This window comes from Vanacampus margaritifer, chromosome 6 (assembly GCF_051991255.1).
Source record: "Vanacampus margaritifer isolate UIUO_Vmar chromosome 6, RoL_Vmar_1.0, whole genome shotgun sequence".
NCBI lineage: Eukaryota > Metazoa > Chordata > Actinopteri > Syngnathiformes > Syngnathidae > Vanacampus > Vanacampus margaritifer.
The window spans coordinates 23,328,677-23,349,112 of record NC_135437.1 but is presented as its reverse complement, the minus strand read 5'-3'; the positions used below and the strand labels follow the sequence as shown (position 1 = coordinate 23,349,112).

Genomic DNA, 20,436 nt, shown 5'->3' with positions numbered 1-20,436 from the left:
GGCAGTGGAAGATTCTTCTTTTTGTAGGATCACTGATTTGACAGTCACATGGTTGACTGGCAGCATCATTTATAGCGCCAGGCTAGACTTGACAGTCGATACTTCCTCAAGGGTGTCAGCTCACAGTAACAAGTGACTTGGATTTTTTCATGTAATTCTTTTGTTAAATTCTCCATTACTGTACTCTGCCCCCACATTCCATCTTCTCGTATCAGATTATGTTTCTGCTGAAATGCTGGCTGTACACCCATTTGTGCACAAGAGGTACGGTACACACACATTCAGATTTTTAACATGGTAACTACTTTTCAAAAGTCACCCCACAATGTGGAAGAAAGGAAGAGAAAAAAAAAAAGCAGACATATTTGAGATGAGGTTAATTTCCTCGCTAGCATTTGAGGAAGCAAGCCACCATCTGCCAGGTGAGCGCAAGCAATTTGCATTTTAAAACCACCAAATTACATAATCTGACGTGTACTGTATGTGTCATTTTGCATGATAAGGCAAACAATGATCCATAGATCCAAAGTCATGAAAAAAGACTCAAAAATTGGAGGGATTACAAATGTAGTTAATCATTTTGGTGCTTTAATTCCTTTGACCTAAACACTTCGCCATATATTGCAAAACACAATCGCTCATATTGTACATGCCAAACAGCCAAATGTTTTCCCCATTCCATAACACAACTCAGGTTAAGAGATCATTACCAGATTAGATCATTGTGCCACAATAATGTGCCAATATTAGAAAACAGTGCAGTAAGTTACTGTAGTTCCGTTCCAGTGACTGATTAAAACACAGCAGGTGTGATAGGACATTAACAGCCTATTGCCGAGTGTCCCCTGTTCGCCAGTCATAATTCGAACGCACGTCACGCCGTGTACAACATTAATAGAGGAAATGAATCATTAACAGAAGAAACCATCAACATTGAGGAGTGGATTTAAGGACTTGCTGACAGATTCACTGGAAGCGCACACATGATGGAATGAAAATAAGAATACAGATTTGCTGCACTAAAAACTTCGGAAGTTCCTCTTTAGTGTGTTCTCAAGAGCGTAACACTGCAGATGTAGAGAAAACGCGTATGATGTCCCTAAAGGGAGTTAACTGCTTCAAATTATGGCACTGCAGGAACATTTAGTCTGGAATGAATTAGTCAGTTTAACACACAACTTTCACAGTAGTGGTAATCCAAATTTGTATATAGGGTTAGTGAGTTAGGTAATCAGGAGTGCAAATCTGGCACTATAAAAAAAAAAAGAAAAAGTAAAATGTTCAAGTGAAACCAGAGAGGAGCTACAGGTATATGAATACAACATGAAGCAGTACCCACACTCTCCTCATTATAATGCTGCTAACGTGATGCTAACTAGAAAATTAGCTGCATGTAATATTGAAGGCAACTGCCAATTTAGGTCTCTTGGAACCTCTCCCCCTCCCCCTCTTACATGCTCAAATGATTTTCAATGACGCAACCCAAGCATTTCACGTCCTAAACAACAAATGTCTCTCAGAGCAGGAGTTAAATTCCTTTAAAAAGATATCATCTTTGCATTGCAGTGTGAACTGAACTCTCACTGAGAGCGAGTCTACTTTTACACGAGTAACCCTGACTTGAGGTCAGAAAGTAACAAGCTGGAAGTTAAAAAAAAAAAAAAACTGGATCAATGGATGCCAAAGCTGTATCTACTGCAGAGATCAACAAGGCAGCCAAAATATCCACAACTCAACATTCACTTCTGGCAAAGTCTATTTTGGATCCATCCAAGAGATGTACTCTTGTGTATACACTCAGTCGAAATCTGGATAAAATAAAAAATGAAAAAAAAAGTATAAGACAGCAGTGAAGGTGCCACACAGTAATTTGTGCATTTGTTGCTGATGCTCATACGCTGCCGTTTAATGAAGCCACAGCCTTTTTCATCCATCTTCTATACTTCTTGTCCTCATTTGGGTTGCCGGCGCACAGACAAGCATCCACACTCACATTCATGCCTATGGACAATATAGAGTCTTCAATTAACCGTCTAAGCATGGGTTTAACATCTATGGGAAGAAGCTACCCAAAAAAAACACACACAAGCATGGTGAGAATATGCAGAACAATTTGAACACAGAACCTTTCAAGTGTGAGGAAGACATGGTAACAAATAGCCCGCAGTGCTACCCAGAACATAATTTTTCCCAACATACTCAAGTATGAGATTATGCCAATTGAAAGCACATAAAAGATTTTCACTCGGTAAACAAGTTGTATTTCGTCATTTCCATTTGGCTTTTAACAATGTAATGTTTTTAAAAAGATGGTTAGTCACATGATAGTAGCACACAAACTGAACAAATGTAAAACATTGTTACTGTAATAAGGATAGTGACAATCTTGCTAAAAGTCTTTGCAAGCTATTTTGTCTCCCCCCCCCCCGGTCTTCCATTTGCCAATTTACAAATGATTGAATAACTCTTTGACTGCCAGACGTTTTCAGAAAAGGGATGCCGTGGGTGCCAGCCGATTTAAGCATTTTTGACTGATCTTTCAAGGTCCGCAGAAAATTATGTGTTTGGACTATGGAAAGACACATACTACCAAATGAAAGATTGGACTCTCATCTTTCATCAGGAAAAAAAAGTTTGTTTCTACCTTATTCTGTTTTTCAGTAATCAACAATAGAAAATGGTTAGTTTCACCTCTGTTTTGAAAAAAAAAAAAAAAACGTATTTAAACGTCTTTGGCACTCCTCCATAGGATTTTACTAAACGTTATTTAATGTTTTTGGCAGTCAAAGAGTTAAATGGTCAATTAGACCAGTAAAAAAAAAAAAATGCACGTCACATAATTTCCCCTTAAGGCAAGTCAACCGTAAAAACTTTTCTTCACAATAATGTGTTATATGTGACCACACTAGTCTAAAGCTGCCTTCACGTGGTATCGAAATTATGGTAAATGCCACATCGCGTGAACGCCCCCTCATAGTGTAGTTTCTACTGGACAACTGGGAATTTATTTTGATGCCCAAGTTTCCGAGTTGAGAGAACTATTCAAGTTTCAACATGGCGAAATAATTTGTGAATGGCAAGAAATATTAACACTTATAAGGGCGTTAACGTCAGCTAGCACAGTAGGTTGTTTTTAGAATCTACACATTTATGTAGCATACACAATTTTGCTATAAAAACAAAATCACATGAACAGAACTCGGTCGTAATTAGGAGTTTCTGAGTGGTAAGGTCCATCTTTCCCATAGCACGTGAAGGCAGGGTAACTCTAAACATAACATTCTGATTAATATTACATTTGTGGAATATGAGTTATGAAGCAAAATCCAGCCGTTTTAATCATCTCTGGGGGCGGCCATTTTGCCACTTGCTGTCAATTTAAAAGATGACATCACAGTTGCTCAGAGCTCAGGCAATGACCAATCACAGCTCATCTGTTTTCAGAAGCTGCGCTGTGATTGGTTGTTACCCAACTGTGATGTCAATTTCACTCGACGGCAAGTGGCAAAATGGTCGCCTTCTGATATTGATAAAAGCTGCTGGACTTTGCTGCTTAACTCATATTCCACTAACGCAATATAAACCAGAATACCATATTTAGACAAGCGGGGCTGCATAGAACATGTTATTGTCACGAAAATGTTTTTGGGTTGACTTCCCTTTAACTCATTCACTGCCATTAACGGCTATAGACGTCATAAATTCATTTGAACTATTTCTATTAGTTTAACATTTTTTCCACTTTTTTTAACAAGTGCATGAAAACCTATAATTTTTTTTTGTACATATAGAACAGATATAAAATGTGTGATTAATCGTGAGTTTTTTATTTATTTAAATTTTAATCACCTGACACCCCTAATTTTTAATATTCTTTTTTTTTATAAATAAAAATCAAATTATTGTAATTATTATTATTACTTTTTTAATAATGTTTATTTAAAAAAATAAAAAGAAAAGATTATTAAAAATTAGGGGCGTCAGGCGATTACCATTTTTAATTGTAATTAATCGCATGACTTCACTAGTTAACTCAGAATTCCCAAATTTTATATGTGTTCTAATACAATAAAAAAAAAAGAGTTAAGTGCCCTATGCTGCTATTTCTTCCAGTGTTGCTTCAAATCCCTCCTGAAGCAGCAGAGCAATAGTTAAAATAAATCTGATAAAAATTTGACTTGACTTCCCTTTAACTCATTCACTGCCATTAACGGCTATAGACGTCATAAATTCATTTGAACTATTTCTATTAGTTTAACATTTTTTCCACTTTTTTTAACAAGTGTATGAAAACCTAGAATTTTTTTTTGTACATATAGAACAGATATAAAATGTGTGATTAATCGTGAGTTTTTTATTTATTTAAATTTTAATCACCTGACACCCCTAATTTTTAATATTCTTTTTTTTTTAATAAATAAAAATCAAATTATTGTAATTATTATTATTACTTTTTTTAATAATGTTTATTTAAAAAAATAAAAAGAAAAGATTATTAAAAATTAGGGGCGTCAGGCGATTACCATTTTTAATTGTAATTAATCGCATGACTTCACTAGTTAACTCACAATTCCCAAATTTTATATGTGTTCTAATACAATAAAAAAAAAAAAGAGTTAAGTGCTCTATGCTGCTATTTCTTCCAGTGTTGCTTCAAATCCCTCCTGAAGCAGCAGAGCAATAGTTAAAATAAATCTGATAAAAATTTGACTTGACTTCCCTTTAACTCATTCACTGCCATTAACGGCTATAGACGTCATAAATTCATTTGAACTATTTCTATTAGTTTAACATTTTTTCCACTTTTTTTAACAAGTGTATGAAAACCTAGAATTTTTTTTGTACATATAGAACAGATATAAAATGTGTGATTAATCGTGAGTTTTTTATTTATTTAAATTTTAATCACCTGACACCCCTAATTTTTAATATTCTTTTTTTTTTAATAAATAAAAATCAAATTATTGTAATTATTATTATTACTTTTTTTAATAATGTTTATTTAAAAAAATAAAAAGAAAAGATTATTAAAAATTAGGGGCGTCAGGCGATTACCATTTTTAATTGTAATTAATCGCATGACTTCACTAGTTAACTCACAATTCCCAAATTTTATATGTGTTCTAATACAATAAAAAAAAAAAAAGAGTTAAGTGCTCTATGCTGCTATTTCTTCCAGTGTTGCTTCAAATCCCTCCTGAAGCAGCAGAGCAATAGTTAAAATAAATCTGATAAAAATTTGACTTGACTTCCCTTTAACTCATTCACTGCCATTAACGGCTATAGACGTCATAAATTCATTTGAACTATTTCTATTAGTTTTTCCACTTTTTTTAACAAGTGCATGAAAACCTATAATTTTTTTTTGTACATATAGAACAGATATAAAATGTGTGATTAATCGTGAGTTTTTTATTTATTTAAATTTTAATCACCTGACACCCCTAATTTTTAATATTCTTTTTTTTTATAAATAAAAATCAAATTATTGTAATTATTATTATTACTTTTTTTTAATAATGTTTATTTAAAAAAATAAAAAGAAAAGATTATTAAAAATTAGGGGCGTCAGGCGATTACCATTTTTAATTGTAATTAATCGCATGACTTCACTAGTTAACTCACAATTCCCAAATTTTATATGTGTTCTAATACAATAAAAAAAAAGAGTTAAGTGCCCTATGCTGCTATTTCTTCCAGTGTTGCTTCAAATCCCTCCTGAAGCAGCAGAGCAATAGTTAAAATAAATCTGATAAAAATTTGACTTGACTTCCCTTTAACTCATTCACTGCCATTAACGGCTATAGACGTCATAAATTCATTTGAACTATTTCTATTAGTTTAACATTTTTTCCACTTTTTTTAACAAGTGTATGAAAACCTAGAATTTTTTTTTGTACATATAGAACAGATATAAAATGTGTGATTAATCGTGAGTTTTTTATTTATTTAAATTTTAATCACCTGACACCCCTAATTTTTAATATTCTTTTTTTTATAAATAAAAATCAAATTATTGTAATTATTATTATTACTTTTTTTTAATAATGTTTATTTAAAACAATAAAAAGAAAAGATTATTAAAAATTAGGGGCGTCAGGCGATTACCATTTTTAATTGTATTTAATCGCATGACTTCACTAGTTAACTCACAATTCTCAAATTTTATATGTGTTCTAATACAATAAAACAAATCTAGCTTTTCATACTCCTGTTAACAAAAGTGGGAAAAATGTTAAACTAATAGAAATAGTTCAAATGAATTTTTGACGTCTATAGCCGTCAATGGCAGTGAATGAGTTAAGTGCCCTATGCTGCTATTTCTTCCAGTGTTGCTTCAAATCCCTCCTGAAGCAGCAGAGCAATAGTTAAAATAAATCTGATAAAAATATAAATTATTTCATCAAATCAATAAACCAAATATCTTAATAAAATAGCAGCCTAAAAAAAGAAAATGTTCCCCCAAATTATGCAGCATATATACTTTGTAAAAAATAAAATAAAAAGTCTCCCTAAAAAAAGCATAGTTTGCCATTTAAATACTGTTCATAAATTCCCTAAACCCTGATACTATGTCATAAGTGGGTGGTCATGACAAATGTGCAAAAAGTGAAAGAGATGGTTTGCTCTTCCTGGCTTCAGACTCGGATTCGAAACATGCCTTGGCTCAACTGAAGGCGGAAGAGACGACAGTTGGCGATCCGAAGCGCGGCGCAGGTCGTTTTGGAGAGGTCGCTGGCCAGCATGGGCTTGGTCCGATGCCAGGTCCCCGTGCTACGGCGGAACTCGCGGATGTAGTCGAAACTGGTACCTGTGCGCCCACAACAGGTAAACGACTCACTCAGATGATTCATATCAATGTTGCTTACAACATCTTGCTCATGGTGGTTGCGTTTCTCTGACCGGTGTCCAGGTCTCCAACGACATAGATGCTGCCTCCGATGGGAACGGCACTGTAGACGAATGAAGAGCTTGTCTGGATACACAGGTTTTGGTCATCCAGGAACATCCACCTGCATAAAACCGCATCATTACATCATAGCAAATACAGCTGTTCTAGTAGTTTAGTTCCTCCCCCCCCACACATACACATATATACAAACCTTCTCATTTCATCATGATAGAATTCAGACTTGCAGGTCATCATATGACGTTGCTCGGCGTTGTCGTTCTCTTGACTTCTCACGCCACCAAAGACGTAGAGCTCCTTGCCGATGCCACAAGCCACGGAGCCAAACCTAATTGGAAAGATTTTCGTTCATTTGGTTTAGCCCGCCAAAGGGTAAGGAGACCTCTTTGAGTTTAATGAGTTATCAACATGATGGGCGGGGGTGGGGGTGGGGGGGGCATTTTTGTGGTTGGCGATGAGTCTGCATTGATGCGCTGCATTCACAATCTACACTGTATTTGACAAATGCAATTTGGCGGCTTGGTGCTGCCTCCACAAGGTAAAATGTAGTCACTTCTATGTGAAAAACACTTAATGTCCATTTTTGTCTTTTAATTTTTTTTAAAAACATTTTTATGTTTTTGGAATGAAACTGAATGCAGATGTCCCCAAATTTTAATAAATGACAAAAATGAAGTGTTTTTCATATAGAAACGACGATGTTTTCTTTTTGTCTTTGCTTTGAATAAAAAAAAAATTAAATATATCTAGCTCCGCCCCTAGTTTTCATATTGTAAAATCCATATTCACAATCTACACTGTATTTGACAAATGCAATTTGGCGGCTTGGTGCTGCCTCCACAAGGTAAAATGTAGTCACTTCTATGTGAAAAAACACTTAATGTCCATTTTTGTCTTTTAATTTTTTTTAAAAACATTTTTATGTTTTTGGAATGAAACTGAATGCAGATATCCCCAAATTTTAATAAATGACAAAAATGAAGTGTTTTTCATATAGAAACGACGATGTTTTCTTTTTGTCTTTGCTTTGAATAAAAAAAAAAAAATTAAATATATCTAGCTCCGCCCCTAGTTTTCATATTGTAAAATCCATACTCGCTTATTGCCCCAGAAGTATGTGTGACGGGATGAGGGTTGGCTACTTATATTCAACAGGGCCTCTCAAATGGGCATATTTCAAAAATATTTCCGAAATATAATTGTGACAAAAAAATAATGAAGTGTGCTAGTAGAAATAGGTCAGTTTAAGCTGTAGTGCAGCATGACATTTATTTTTAACTCTTTGACTGCCAGACGTTTTCAGAAAAGGGATGCCGTGGGTGCCAGCCGATTTAAGCATTTTTGACTGATCTTTCAAGGTCCACAGAAAATTATGTGTTTGGACTATGGAAACACACATACTACCGAATGAAAGATTGGACTCTCATCTTTCATCAGAAAAAAAAGTTTGTTTCTACCTTATTCCGTTCTTCAGTAATCAACAATAGAAAATGGTTAGTTTCACCTCTGTTTTGAAAAAAACGTCTTTTAACGTCTTTGGCACTCCTCCATAGGATTTTACTAAACGTTATTTAACGTTTTTGGCAGTCAAAGAGTTAGAGATTCTATTCTTTAATTATGTACTCTGTGAGTGACTCAACAACCTCAACATCTATTGTTTCATCATTCTGTGCAACATTCTCATATGATTTAGCAGATATTGAAAACAAGTCCAACTGAAACTAAAACTGACACTGTTGGTGCTGTAATAATGACCGCAAAGCTGCGTTTCATTTCCTGTTGCGCAATACTAGAACATAGAAGATCAAACAGCCGAAGTTAAAGAGTGTATTCTTTTGAAATTAAAAACACTTGAAACAATTATGATTACCTTCTCTCCTTGAGCGGACAGAGGCCGGTCCACTGCTGGGTTTTGGGGTCAAAGCTTTCAACGGAGTCGAAAAGTTTCCCGTAGGAGCCGCCACCCATGGCATAGATCTTCTTATTCATGGCAGCATAGCAACCCACCTTTGGGAAGGGGGGGGGGGAGATTTGCATATTCATTGTTTGGTCACAGTTGTGTCAGGTTGCTGGTGCCATATCAGAGCAAAAATAAAGTCACAAGGTCAAAGAAACTGCCTGAAGAGCTGACAGTTTCAACACAGCACACAAGCCATATTTTCCCATCTGCATCTTTTTTATTTATTTATTTTTTTGACGCGGGCTAGCTGCCGCACCTTTTATCGACGTGCCTTCTCCTGTAAAGACTTCTACCACATGAGTCCTGTGTAACCTGGGAATTTTTAAGCAACCATGACTCATTGTGAAGTCTGAGGCTGGCTGAAAAATATGGAACATGGAATTTTCCTGGGACTACTGAATGTCATAGGAAGCCATTTGGAAAATATAGCACACTTTAAATATGTGTTTTCTTTATTCTGGATGAAACACATCCAATAAAAGTAAAAAACAATTCGTTAGTGACAGCCCGAGTCGGCAGTTAACAAATGTGCAATATGATAATTCACCTTCACAGGGCGCTAGACTTGCCACAGCTTGTGGAGTTAAATAAATAGTTTTAAATGTAAAAATGCCAATCATGCCATCGGGCCCCCACAATTTCACCTCACAAAATCTGGCCCTCTTTGCAAAAATGTTGGACACCCTTGATGTAATGGTAATGATATTATCACATGGGCTTGAGTAACACATCAGAATAACAGGGTCGCAACCACATCTACAAATGCAAGTTAAAACTTAACTATGCAAAGTCAATTCCATATTTCAACAACACCCACAAATGTCGCCGGTTTCTCTGGACCTGAGCTTATCTGAGATGGACCGACTCAAAGTGGAAGAGTCTGCTGTGGTTTAACGAGTCCACATGTCAAATTGTTTTTGGAAATCATGGATGTTGTGTTGTGTCCTCTAAGCCAAAGAGGAAAAGGACCATCCGGATTGTTATCAGCGCCAAGCCGGTATCTGTGATGCTATGGGTGTGTGTTGGGTAGGTTTGTACATCTGTGAAGACACCATTAAGGCTGAATGGTGCCAAAAAACTAAACAAACAAAAAATAAACAAAACAGATTCCCCTTTTAACATGAGTTTTGATGTGATTGATTAATTCCTAACTGCTACTTTCCCAGTTATAAAAGGATGTGAAGTGCACACTTATCAATCACATCATCTCAGTTTATTTTTATTTCCCCTCTCAAAAAGATTTCGACTGTACAGATTATAGGTTACATTGACGGTATATATATATATATTTTTTTTAATGATTTAGCTTAGTTTTGTTTTTAATCACAAAAAGATGGCAAGTTTGAATCCAGAGATTGCTGATTTAACACCAATGCTAATCTTGACAGCTCAATGCTCATTTGTTGACTTTGCTTCATTAGCATGAGTGCTAATTGTGCCATTCAAATCAAAGTGCAATTTCCACCTCTGTCCCCAAACAATAAGTCAATATCGTCACAAGCCTTTGTGTGTCCTCCGTCAGTTAGCTGTGAATTAATGAAAAAAACTAGAAAGGAGGTATGTGTTTGGTAAGCCTGAAATGGAGTGTGAGCATGATAAGTCCACATAGTTGACTGAAAGTTAAAATTTTCCAGATCGATACCATAACGATATAGTCACGCATCCCTCCATTTTCTTCTGCTAACGATGTATAACAATACATTGCCCAGCCCATCCATCCATCCATTTTCTTGACCGCTTTTCCTCACAAGGGTCGCGGGGGTGCTGGAGCCTATTCCAGCTGGCTTCGGGCAGTAGGCGGGGTACACCCTGAACTGGTTGCCAGCCAATCACAGGGCACACAGAGACGAACAACCATTCTCACAATCACACCTATGGACAATTTGGAGTGTTCAATTAACCTGCCATGCATGTCTTTGGAATGTGGGAGGAAACCGGAGTATCCGGTGAAAACCCACACAAGCACGGGGAGAACATGCAAACTCCACCCAGGAAGGCCGAAGCCCGGACTCGATCTCACGTCCTCTGCACTGGGAGGCGGACGTGCTACATTGCCCAGCCCTTAACCCTAATAAAATTAAGTGCGACAGAAATTGTATGGATGGAGGGATGAATTGCAATCTTCAAGCAGAAACGTGTATTATTCATCCGTCCATTTTCGATAAGGCTTGTCCTCATGAAGGTCGTGAGTAAGCTGGATCCCTGCAGATTTTAGGCGAGGGACGCCGACCCTCAACTGGTTTTCATTCAATTGCTTGGCGCGTTTTATTGGAATGTGGGAGAAAGCTGGAGTGATAAGGTTTCAGAGAAAAACACACGCCAGCAATGGGGAGAACATGCACAACGCCACACATAAGGGTTTGAGCTACGTTTCAAACCCACAACCTCTTGACCGTGAGGCAAACGTGCTAACCATTATTCCATGCTGCCCTGCATTATTTATACTCGTGGCAAATATTTTATAAGAATGAAGTATTCTATTATTAAGGTCTATTGTTTTATTAATGTACTAACTGCAAGGTGCTAAAATTAAAATTGGGAGTGAAGTTCAGATCCTTGCTAGCCCCGGCTGTCATCCTACATGTCTTGCCACTAATACACTGTACATAAATGTGACAGGCAACTTTTATTAGCTACTCAGTAACATTTACCCGCTTAAACACGTCATTGTAAAGATTGTAAGGTGTGTTACCTTGCGGATCATGGTCATACTGCTCTGCATCTTCCAGGTATTGACGTGAGGGTCGAACACTTCTACAGTGGTCAGTTCACTTTCTGCGTTCTCCCCACCAAGAATATATACAAGACCATCCAGCTCCACCACGCCGAAGTTCTGGCGAGTCTGCACAAATCAGTGTCATGACATATTTAAGTGTTGTCCTGCAAATCCTCTACCAAACAATTCTATTGTATTTTGGAAAAAACGGCTGTAAAAGATGCCTGGTACAAATTATTAAACAATGTAGATATTTGAAAGTAAGCAAACGTAAGTGCTCAGGCTATCATGTTTTGAAAATGGAGAACAATACACCAGTGCGAACACAAAGTGGCTAATATATTTTTTTTTCCATCTTGTGTGCTTGTCACCATTAAAAAAAATTAGTCCTGGATGCATCTATCTACTCTAGCTGGATTTGCCACAGAGGTGGCCCTGTGCACTCTGACAGGTGTTTATAAGTCTGTCTAAAGGTAGATATTGTCACCACAGCAACATCATAAATGACACTTTACAGGTGTGTAATTGAGATGAAAGTGAAGGGCGAGTTCAATGTGTGCTCTTCAACCTCTGAGCTCTGGCGAGTGGTGACGATCATAAAAATCTTCAGCCTCAAAATGTCTCCATGCCGACTGGTGGTGTGCCATTTGTGATTCCATCAGATAACATGTTGTATAAACAAAACATAAAATTTTACGGTCTACCGATAAACCCTTACACAAGTTGAGTCTAATGTTTTGTATTTATCTATCTCTCATTTGCCAAACTGTTTATTGTACATGATTTTAATTAGTTATTATTTAAAATGTGTATGATTTTATTATACCCCATCCCTCATAGGTTCAAATACCGCAACAAGATTAGCAATAGCATCAGCGGCTAACATCGCAAAGGGAAGGGTTATATACTGATATGATCGCACCACACCAAAAAAAGTCATTATCGTGACATATGTTTGCATATAATAAACACATTAGACTGTTGTAGTAACTTAAGCATACTAGCATCATATTTTCTTTTTTTCATAACTACCATGAGCACCATAAAATACCAAGAGATTTATTTTTTGTTATGTTTCAGCCTAAATATTTATTACTTGTTTAATAGAAACAGACTTAATCAAATTCAGTTGAATAAACTTCAATATTTACCTATTGTGGACAGTTGACATGTATTGCTACTTCCCAAATCCCAGTATGAGAATCACTGTGCTAGATTGCCGGGCAATTTTTTTAAATTGGCAACAAATGACAGTCACTTACCACAGCAAATCTACTTTCTGTTTACATTCTTGTGACCTAGCAGGTGATGGCACATGTTTTGTGACGCAGCTAAAATAAAAACCGGTTCCAATGCTTGAGGTGCAGTCATGCACTCTAGCTGGTTTTTGTTGTTGTTGAAATTACTTTTATCGCTGTGATCATTTTGGTCAAGATAATCAAGACATGAACAGTTCGTACCATTCTATCTCTAATTGACAGAAAAGAAAAAAGGTGAGCAATTGGAAAAGAGATGTAGAAATGGGTCAATATGAATATATATATATATATACCTGAAACATTGTGGGTATGGGGCTCCATGTGTTAGAATCTGGGTCATACTTCTCACCAGTGTCTAAGACTATATTGTTCTCGTCCGTCCCACCAATCACAAACAGAAATCCCTCTAAAACACCAGGAAAAAAAAAACATTATTAGAAGGTACTGTAACTTGTTTGCGCAGTTTAGACCAGTGGTTCCCAACTGTTGTCACCCTAGGACCCGCATCTTCCTATTGTTACAAAGTCATGACCCACTTTTATAAAAGCTAAGAAAATGATTTTTTTTTTTTTGTTCCAAGTGCTTAAGCTTCTGAAAATATATGTACATTAAGTTACAGTTTAAAAAAAAATCCTTTCAAATGAGTTTGACGTACCACCAAGCCAAAGCCATATTGTTAGTTTTGACGTCTCCTAGCTAGTGGCTGATTTGCACTATATTTGTTTACAGAGTAGCTAGTGGCTAGAGTGCAAGTGAGAATTGTATATTCTATGTAGGAACTTGGTAAGCCTCTGTTCTAAAAGGAAAAAACACAAAAAAAATTTGGGGTCCTAACTCAACAGTTGAGACTCACTGGTTTGGACTATAGTAATTTCTGGACTACAAAGAGCACCTGATTATAAGCCGCGCTAGCTAAATTTGGGGATTACTACACATATAAGCTGCACCCGACTGTAAGCCGCAGGTCTTTTTAATGTTACTGCACCGGGTTCCCGCTACTTTCATTTTCCATAATGAGGGTACAAATTGTCTCCCCTACTGTATTTGGGCTCACTTGGTTTGTTTTGCTCTGCCTGACGCTCTTGCGCTTCCTTTATAGTGCGCCCCCTTGTGATCTGATGGATAAGGCGCACCTTTGTATTAGCCACAGGGTTGAATGCAAGTGAAAAAAGTAGCGTCTTGTAGTCCAGAAATTACTGTAGTCATTTAACATACTATTTTAAACCCAATTGAGGGGAACAATGATGAACATAGTTAAAAGATCATTTCTGCAACACTGTCATGCTGTACTGCCCCGTCACATACCAGCAGCAACCACCCCATGACCCACACGGGCGATGCTCATAGGCTGCAGCTCAATCCAGGCTTGTCGGTTGGTGTCATAGAGTGGACACATGCAGCGGGTCAGAGCTGTAGGTTTCCTGGTCCTGCACGGAACAAACACATTTGCACTCACCGAACTTCTACTTTTACACACTCATTTTAAAAGAGCACTCACTAAGCTAAGCTCTGAGTTCTGCAGACTGACAGAAATTCAAAGCAAATATGGTGAAATAGCACTTCGCTGTGATGCTGCACACAAATGAAATAAACTGCCAGCAGAAGTGAAGTCAGTCCCAAGTGTGAATGTTTTTAAGTCAAGGTTTAAAGTGACATTTTTTGTCATGTTCATGACTGAGGATTTTGAATTTTTTTTTTTTAATCAATTTTAAAATATATATTTTTTCTTTTTGTGAACTTATGTACTTTGATTGTAAATGTATTTCATTCTTTATTTTTAAATGCTTTTTAATGTACTTTTAATCATGTAAAACACATTGAATTACCTAGTGTATTTCTTTGCTATATAAATATAGAAATATTGTATAAGCTGGCTTGTCTTGCCTAAGCAATTGAAATCCTCATTCATTCTAAATTACTGCCAAATGTACTACTCCAAGTGCAGGTGTGCCGATGTACTACCGAGGGAAGCTGATCTGTCGAGGCGAGCTGAATACAGGACACTGTCAAGACATACTAAATGAATGGAATGGAATAATTGAGCTGAAATTCTTTTTTTCACATTCTAATGAGTCATATAGAGTCAAATATTGGATAAGTAAAGATAAACAAACTGGGTAAGCCTTTTGGAAAACGCAGCCTAACTCGATGCAAAAGCATGTGGAGAGGACCTTATAAGTAGTCCCGACCGACAGCAACTTAACATGCACGTGCTCTTGCGCGGACCCATCGGTCGGTGTCGTTTGGCAAGCAGCTTATTTCGGTAGTACTGTACTTTCAACCAAATTATTTCAATTTTTACAATATTTGACATAGGGATGCATTGCGTTCCCAAAGTAAAGAGTAATGCTATTAATAGTAATGATGAAAATAACATTCAAAATACGGTGTTTTGTCACTTTGTAGTGTCATTTACAACAAAAAGATACACACTTTCCAAACAAAAGCAAAACAACAAGCCTTATTTTAGCACGATGGTTGTTCAAATTAAGTTTTGAGATCACCATGGAGTCATGATTGAATCTATTTCCATCTTACCTACGATCCTCTCCGCCGACAACAACGATGCACTCCGAGTAACCTCGAGGCTTGAATGCAGCAAGAAGAGCTTCACCTTGCAGCTGATTCTCTCCGAGCACTGGCTGACAGTGCTCTCTAATCACCTCTCTCATCAGCGGCTCTCCCAAGGCCTAAAGGGATATGATGACACATGCATACAAGTTCAAACCTGGCCTGGCAAGAAATATCTGTTTGACATGGAAACCTACACCTACAATCAAGTGAATGTTGGAGACTGGGCATTATACAACGCAACATACAAGAATAGGCTGTTTCAGTACCTGTTCTCTCAGGTAGCTCGCATCCAAGCCTTGCAACCATACTGCTGACATCACTTCCTTTATATGCACCTGCAAATAAACAAAGAGTTTAGGCTGATGCTGAACCTTAAAAAAAAAAGCCAATGCAGTGCTAGTGTTTTCTTTACTGTTTATAGCTGGTAAGAATTGAGCCATGTGATCACTCACTGCACCTACAAGAAGTGAAAACTTTGCTATGACAGATTTCACTCTTGATTTTAAATGTCTGTCATTCTTTATTTTTAACTCATTCACTGCCATTGACGACTATAGACGTCAAAAATTCAAGTGAACTATTTCTATTAGTTTAATATTTTTTCATTTAGTTTGTTATGAAAACCTATATTTTTTTTATTGTGCATTTATAACAGATATAAAATTATCATACGATTAATTACGATTAAACGCCCTTTATTTTTATTTATGTATCTTTTAAATTAGGCCTGTCAGGCGATTAAAATGTTTAATTGTAATTAATCACATGACTTCACTTGTTAACTAACGATTAATCACAAATTTTATATCTGTTCTAAATTTACTATACTATATTACATATATGTATGTTTTCATAAACTTTGCTATGACAGATTTCACTCTTGATTTTAAATGTCTGTCATTCTTTATTTTTAACTCATTCACTGCCATTGACGACTATAGACGTCAAAAATTCAAGTGAACTATTTCTATTAGTTTAATATTTTTTCATTTAATTTGTTATGAAAACCTATATTTTTTTATTGTGCATTTATAACAGATATAAAATTATCATACGATTAATTACGATTAAACGCCCTTTATTTTTATTTATGTATCTTTTAAATTAGGCCTGTCAGGCGATTAAAATGTTTAATTGTAATTAATCACATGACTTCACTTGTTAACTAACGATTAATCACAAATTTTATATCTGTTCTAAATTTACTATATTACATATATGTGTGTTTTCATACTCTTGTGAGCAAAAGAGGAACAAAATGTTAAACTAATAGAAATAGTTCAAATTAATTTTTGACGTCTATAGCCGTCAATGGCAGTGAATGAGTTAAATGCACTTTTAATCATGTAAAACACATTGACTTACCTCGCGTAAATCTTTAATCTTAAATAGTGTAAAGACTTAGCAGACTAAGTTTTTCGACAAGATGTTGTAATGTACAACAGTTGTTTTTCATCCAAATGAACATTTGTGAGATCAGCTGTGATGATGTTGCACCTGAGAAAAGTCTTGACAAACCATCTTCCCAATGTGTTCGATTGACTTGAGGTCAGGGTTCTTTCTGGACAGGTTTTGTTTTTCACACAAAATTCCTCCAGGCATGTCTTCCACAAACTGCTATCACAGAGTTGAACCAATGAAAGGTCCATAAGGTATTGGTTAGATGAAGAATTCAAGGGAAAATAAGTGGGTCAAATCCAACTCCTAATTAATTGATCAAGAAGTATGATTAATTAAATTAAGCACAGTAAATGCACTCTCTAGGACTACCGGGTAAAAATTTGTATTTCTATATTTTATATTCAACTGTATTTTAATTTGGGTCATTGTGGTGGTAGTTGAAAACACGTAATTTTTAAAAAATATATTATATATTTTTTTAGGTGGGACTTGGTTTAAAATGTCTGAGAATCTGTGCTCTAAAATATGCCGCATTTGAAGGTTGTTAATCACTAAATAAAGAAAATATTGGCATCCAGTGGACTTATGTGTTACTGTTTGTATGTTCTCCTTGTGCTTGCATGGCTTTTCTCTGGGTAATCTGTCTTTCACCCACATTCCACGAACATTCATGTTAGGCTAATTGACAACTCTAAACTATCCATGCATGGAAATGAGAGTATGAACCGTAGTTTGTCTATACTGTATGTGCCGTGCAACTGGCTGGTGGCCAGTCCAGTGTCTAATATTAGTTATAGTAATCAGCTGAGAGATAGCTCACCCACAACCTGAATGAGATCTAGGACGGCAAAGAAAATGTACATGCAACTTGGGAGTTTGCGCAAGTGGGTAGTTAGTTGCATGTGTCCCATGAATGTCAACTCAGCTATATTGGATAAATGATTTGAAATGTCCACGCAAATCCAGTTATGGTAGCAACTTTAAGAACATAATAGCTTAATTAATAGATCAATCAACCAGTAGTTGGACTAGACTTCCTAGTTCTGCCTAAAAGGTAATCCTATACAAAGACCTGTATGCCTTCAAATATGTGGGGAACGTTTTTGGGGATGGCCTTTAATGTAGAAAGCAAACTCCATTAAGGCATGAAGAAGAGCTTGGTGTGGACCAAGTTGCACAGAAGCCTGACCTCAAGCCTTTCAAAAGCGTTCCGACGAGCCAGGTCCGACATGATGGGCGAGCACATACCCTGCGAGCTTCTGGATCGTAGGCAAACCATCGCACCACAGCCTCCAGCACATGCTTTTCATTACCGACGTTAAGCTTCTCCTCAGACAGCACCTCGCAGAGTCGTTCGCGAGGCAACTCCCTGAACTCCTCTGTGAGCGCCACGTCGCGGAAATGAGTGTGCAAATACTCCGTGGCGGCGTAGTGAACGTGGTGCAGGCAGTAATGGAGGGAGAAAAGACGGATGCCGATGCAGTTCTCTGCTGTGATGCAACTTTCAAGGAATTGGCAACACAGCAACTTGAGCTCAGTCATGAGGAGCAGGTCAGATGCTTGCACCATGTCCTGGATGGTCCCTTCACTTAAAGTGATCTGTATGTCAAGGTCATGCAGATGTTAAAACATTAACAAGTATGTAAACAATAGATAGAGTGAGGTAATATGAACCAAAACAAAAAATGTGGAACTCTAACATGCTTCTGAGAGCATCTGCACTCACTTCACCACTGAAGATGTAGTCCAGAATCTGTTTCATGATGGACATGGAAACGCCCTGTAGCTCAATCCGGTACATTGACCCATCTTCTTTAGGAGGATTGTAGTTCAGTTTGGTCCTAGAACAGAATTGTTAACTTGAGCAACCCCTTGTACTTTATGGGCACATTTAAAATGTGTTATTATGAGAGCTACCATTAGAGGAATTAAGCTTCAATGTCTCACTCATGTTGCCTTACCGAATATAAGGGCTGGCTGCAGCCAGGATGTTTTTCTGGACAGGAAGCTCCTCATTGTCCACCACCAGCAGTGCATCATGGAAGCTTTGCTCTTGCCAGAAGGTGCGAAGAACTCTGAGTAGGTTCTGGGAATGCTGAGGGTCAAATACCCTCGAACCAGGATCACTCGGCGCAGAATCTGGCATGTCTGGACTTTGCAAAGTCTGGTTGCGTGCTTCTTAAATCCTGTTTTCAAATGACAGTATACAGATCAACTATTGTTATGAACAACTTAATGACAAGAAAAAAAACAGGATTGAACTGATAAAATGAAAGGCAAATCAAATCTGAAATGATGCTTAAATAAAAATGGGACATAGACACCAAGTGTGAAATTAAAACACTAAGTAAATCATATATAAGCCTGATTTTGAAAAGGCTGCAGTGAGCAAAACACGATTAGCCCACTGTTGTAAGCGGCTCACACATAATAACCACTCGAAAAAGACCCTTTCAAATAGAGGCTAAAGCACTATCGTCATCATAGCCAAAAGATAAGCAGAGCTGCAGTGGCAGTGTTAGAACAGATTAGCATTTATCTTACAGAGTTGCCCAAGGATGATTTTTTTAGCAAAACAAGAACAATGGTGTAAAATGGAATATAATTCTTGATCCTTGGGGTGTTTTTACAGTGCACATGGACACATGGGAATGGTCTTAAACTGTGTGTGTGTCGGAGGGAGGGGGTCCAACACTGTATGAAGACATGAAGAGACCTCCACAACTAATTGTTTTCATATTTAAATCTTGGTAAGCGTAGCCAAGCTAAAAACAAACAGACCTTGTTGAACATTACAGTCGCCTTAAATAAATAAAATGAAATAATCCAATCCGCCTTTACAACAACACGCCACAGGGGAGAGTAGTGAGCACATAAAGATATATCTGTCCTGTGTAGAAACACTAACATGAACATGACTCACAAAAACATGTTTAATTTAAAGCCATTAATTGTATACCATACTGTTAATATACTTAAGGTCGCGAGTCAGTAGAATATATTAACTACAAAGGCGAATGTCATATGGCTTTAACCCCTTATCGTAATAAACAAATAGCAAGGTGCCTAAATGGAGTTTGGTTCATTTGCTGGTCAGACTCGGCGAGCAGAAGGGTTATTTTATTGCACTAGCAAACCCAAAAATGACACGTTACAGTTGGCAATATAATTCACGCAGAAGTGTTAACAGAAGAGGTCAATAACCGTGTGATAATTTGAACTATTTCGCTAGCTATTTCTTGCTGTATGTTTACAGTTGTCCAAAACTTGCTATGTCATTTTTGAACGAATACAAATGCAAGTAATAACAGAGATGTGCCTCACCTTGAGAGGAAAAACGCGTGACTCTTTCTAATGGGTGCAGTCTGTGCGATTACCTAATTACATTTTAGTCGGCACACACTACTTCACACAGTTTTGAGAAAACACAAGACATGGCTTGTGGTGCATTTAATGCTCAAGGGAAATCGTTACATTGAAATTGCGTACAAACCATAACTTGAGTGGATTGAATTGGTCAGAGGATAAGCGGTTCAGAAAACAGATGGATCGAGCGGAAACGTTTATTTCATACATTTACTATTATAACGTTTCGGAACACCTTCAAATAAATTGG

At 36.9% G+C, this 20,436-nt stretch overlaps 1 protein-coding gene across 3 annotated transcripts; it reads right to left on the bottom strand.

Moving 5' to 3' along the window:
• Positions 1-568: 568 nt before the first annotated feature.
• gan (gigaxonin) lies at positions 569-20,256 on the bottom strand. Of its 3 annotated transcripts, none has more exons than XR_013294502.1 (14): positions 20,145-20,256; positions 18,782-19,006; positions 18,547-18,661; positions 18,069-18,419; positions 15,686-15,754; positions 15,384-15,535; positions 14,151-14,272; positions 13,139-13,251; positions 11,563-11,712; positions 8,781-8,917; positions 7,104-7,238; positions 6,904-7,013; positions 1,898-6,811; positions 569-1,808 (listed from the first exon to the last, which is right to left on the bottom strand). XR_013294502.1 is itself a non-coding variant. In XM_077568525.1 (14 exons), the coding sequence occupies exons 2-14, from the start codon at positions 18,964-18,966 to the stop codon at positions 1,798-1,800; spliced, it is 1,800 nt and encodes a 599-aa protein (XP_077424651.1). In that variant the 5' UTR covers positions 18,967-19,006; positions 20,145-20,256; the 3' UTR covers positions 569-1,797. The 3 variants fall into 3 exon arrangements, 2 of the variants coding, with proteins under 2 accessions (XP_077424651.1, XP_077424650.1); XM_077568525.1 differs by having other exon boundaries at positions 6,662-6,811; XM_077568524.1 differs by having other exon boundaries at positions 569-6,811.
• Between the last annotated feature and the right edge of the window lie 180 nt (positions 20,257-20,436).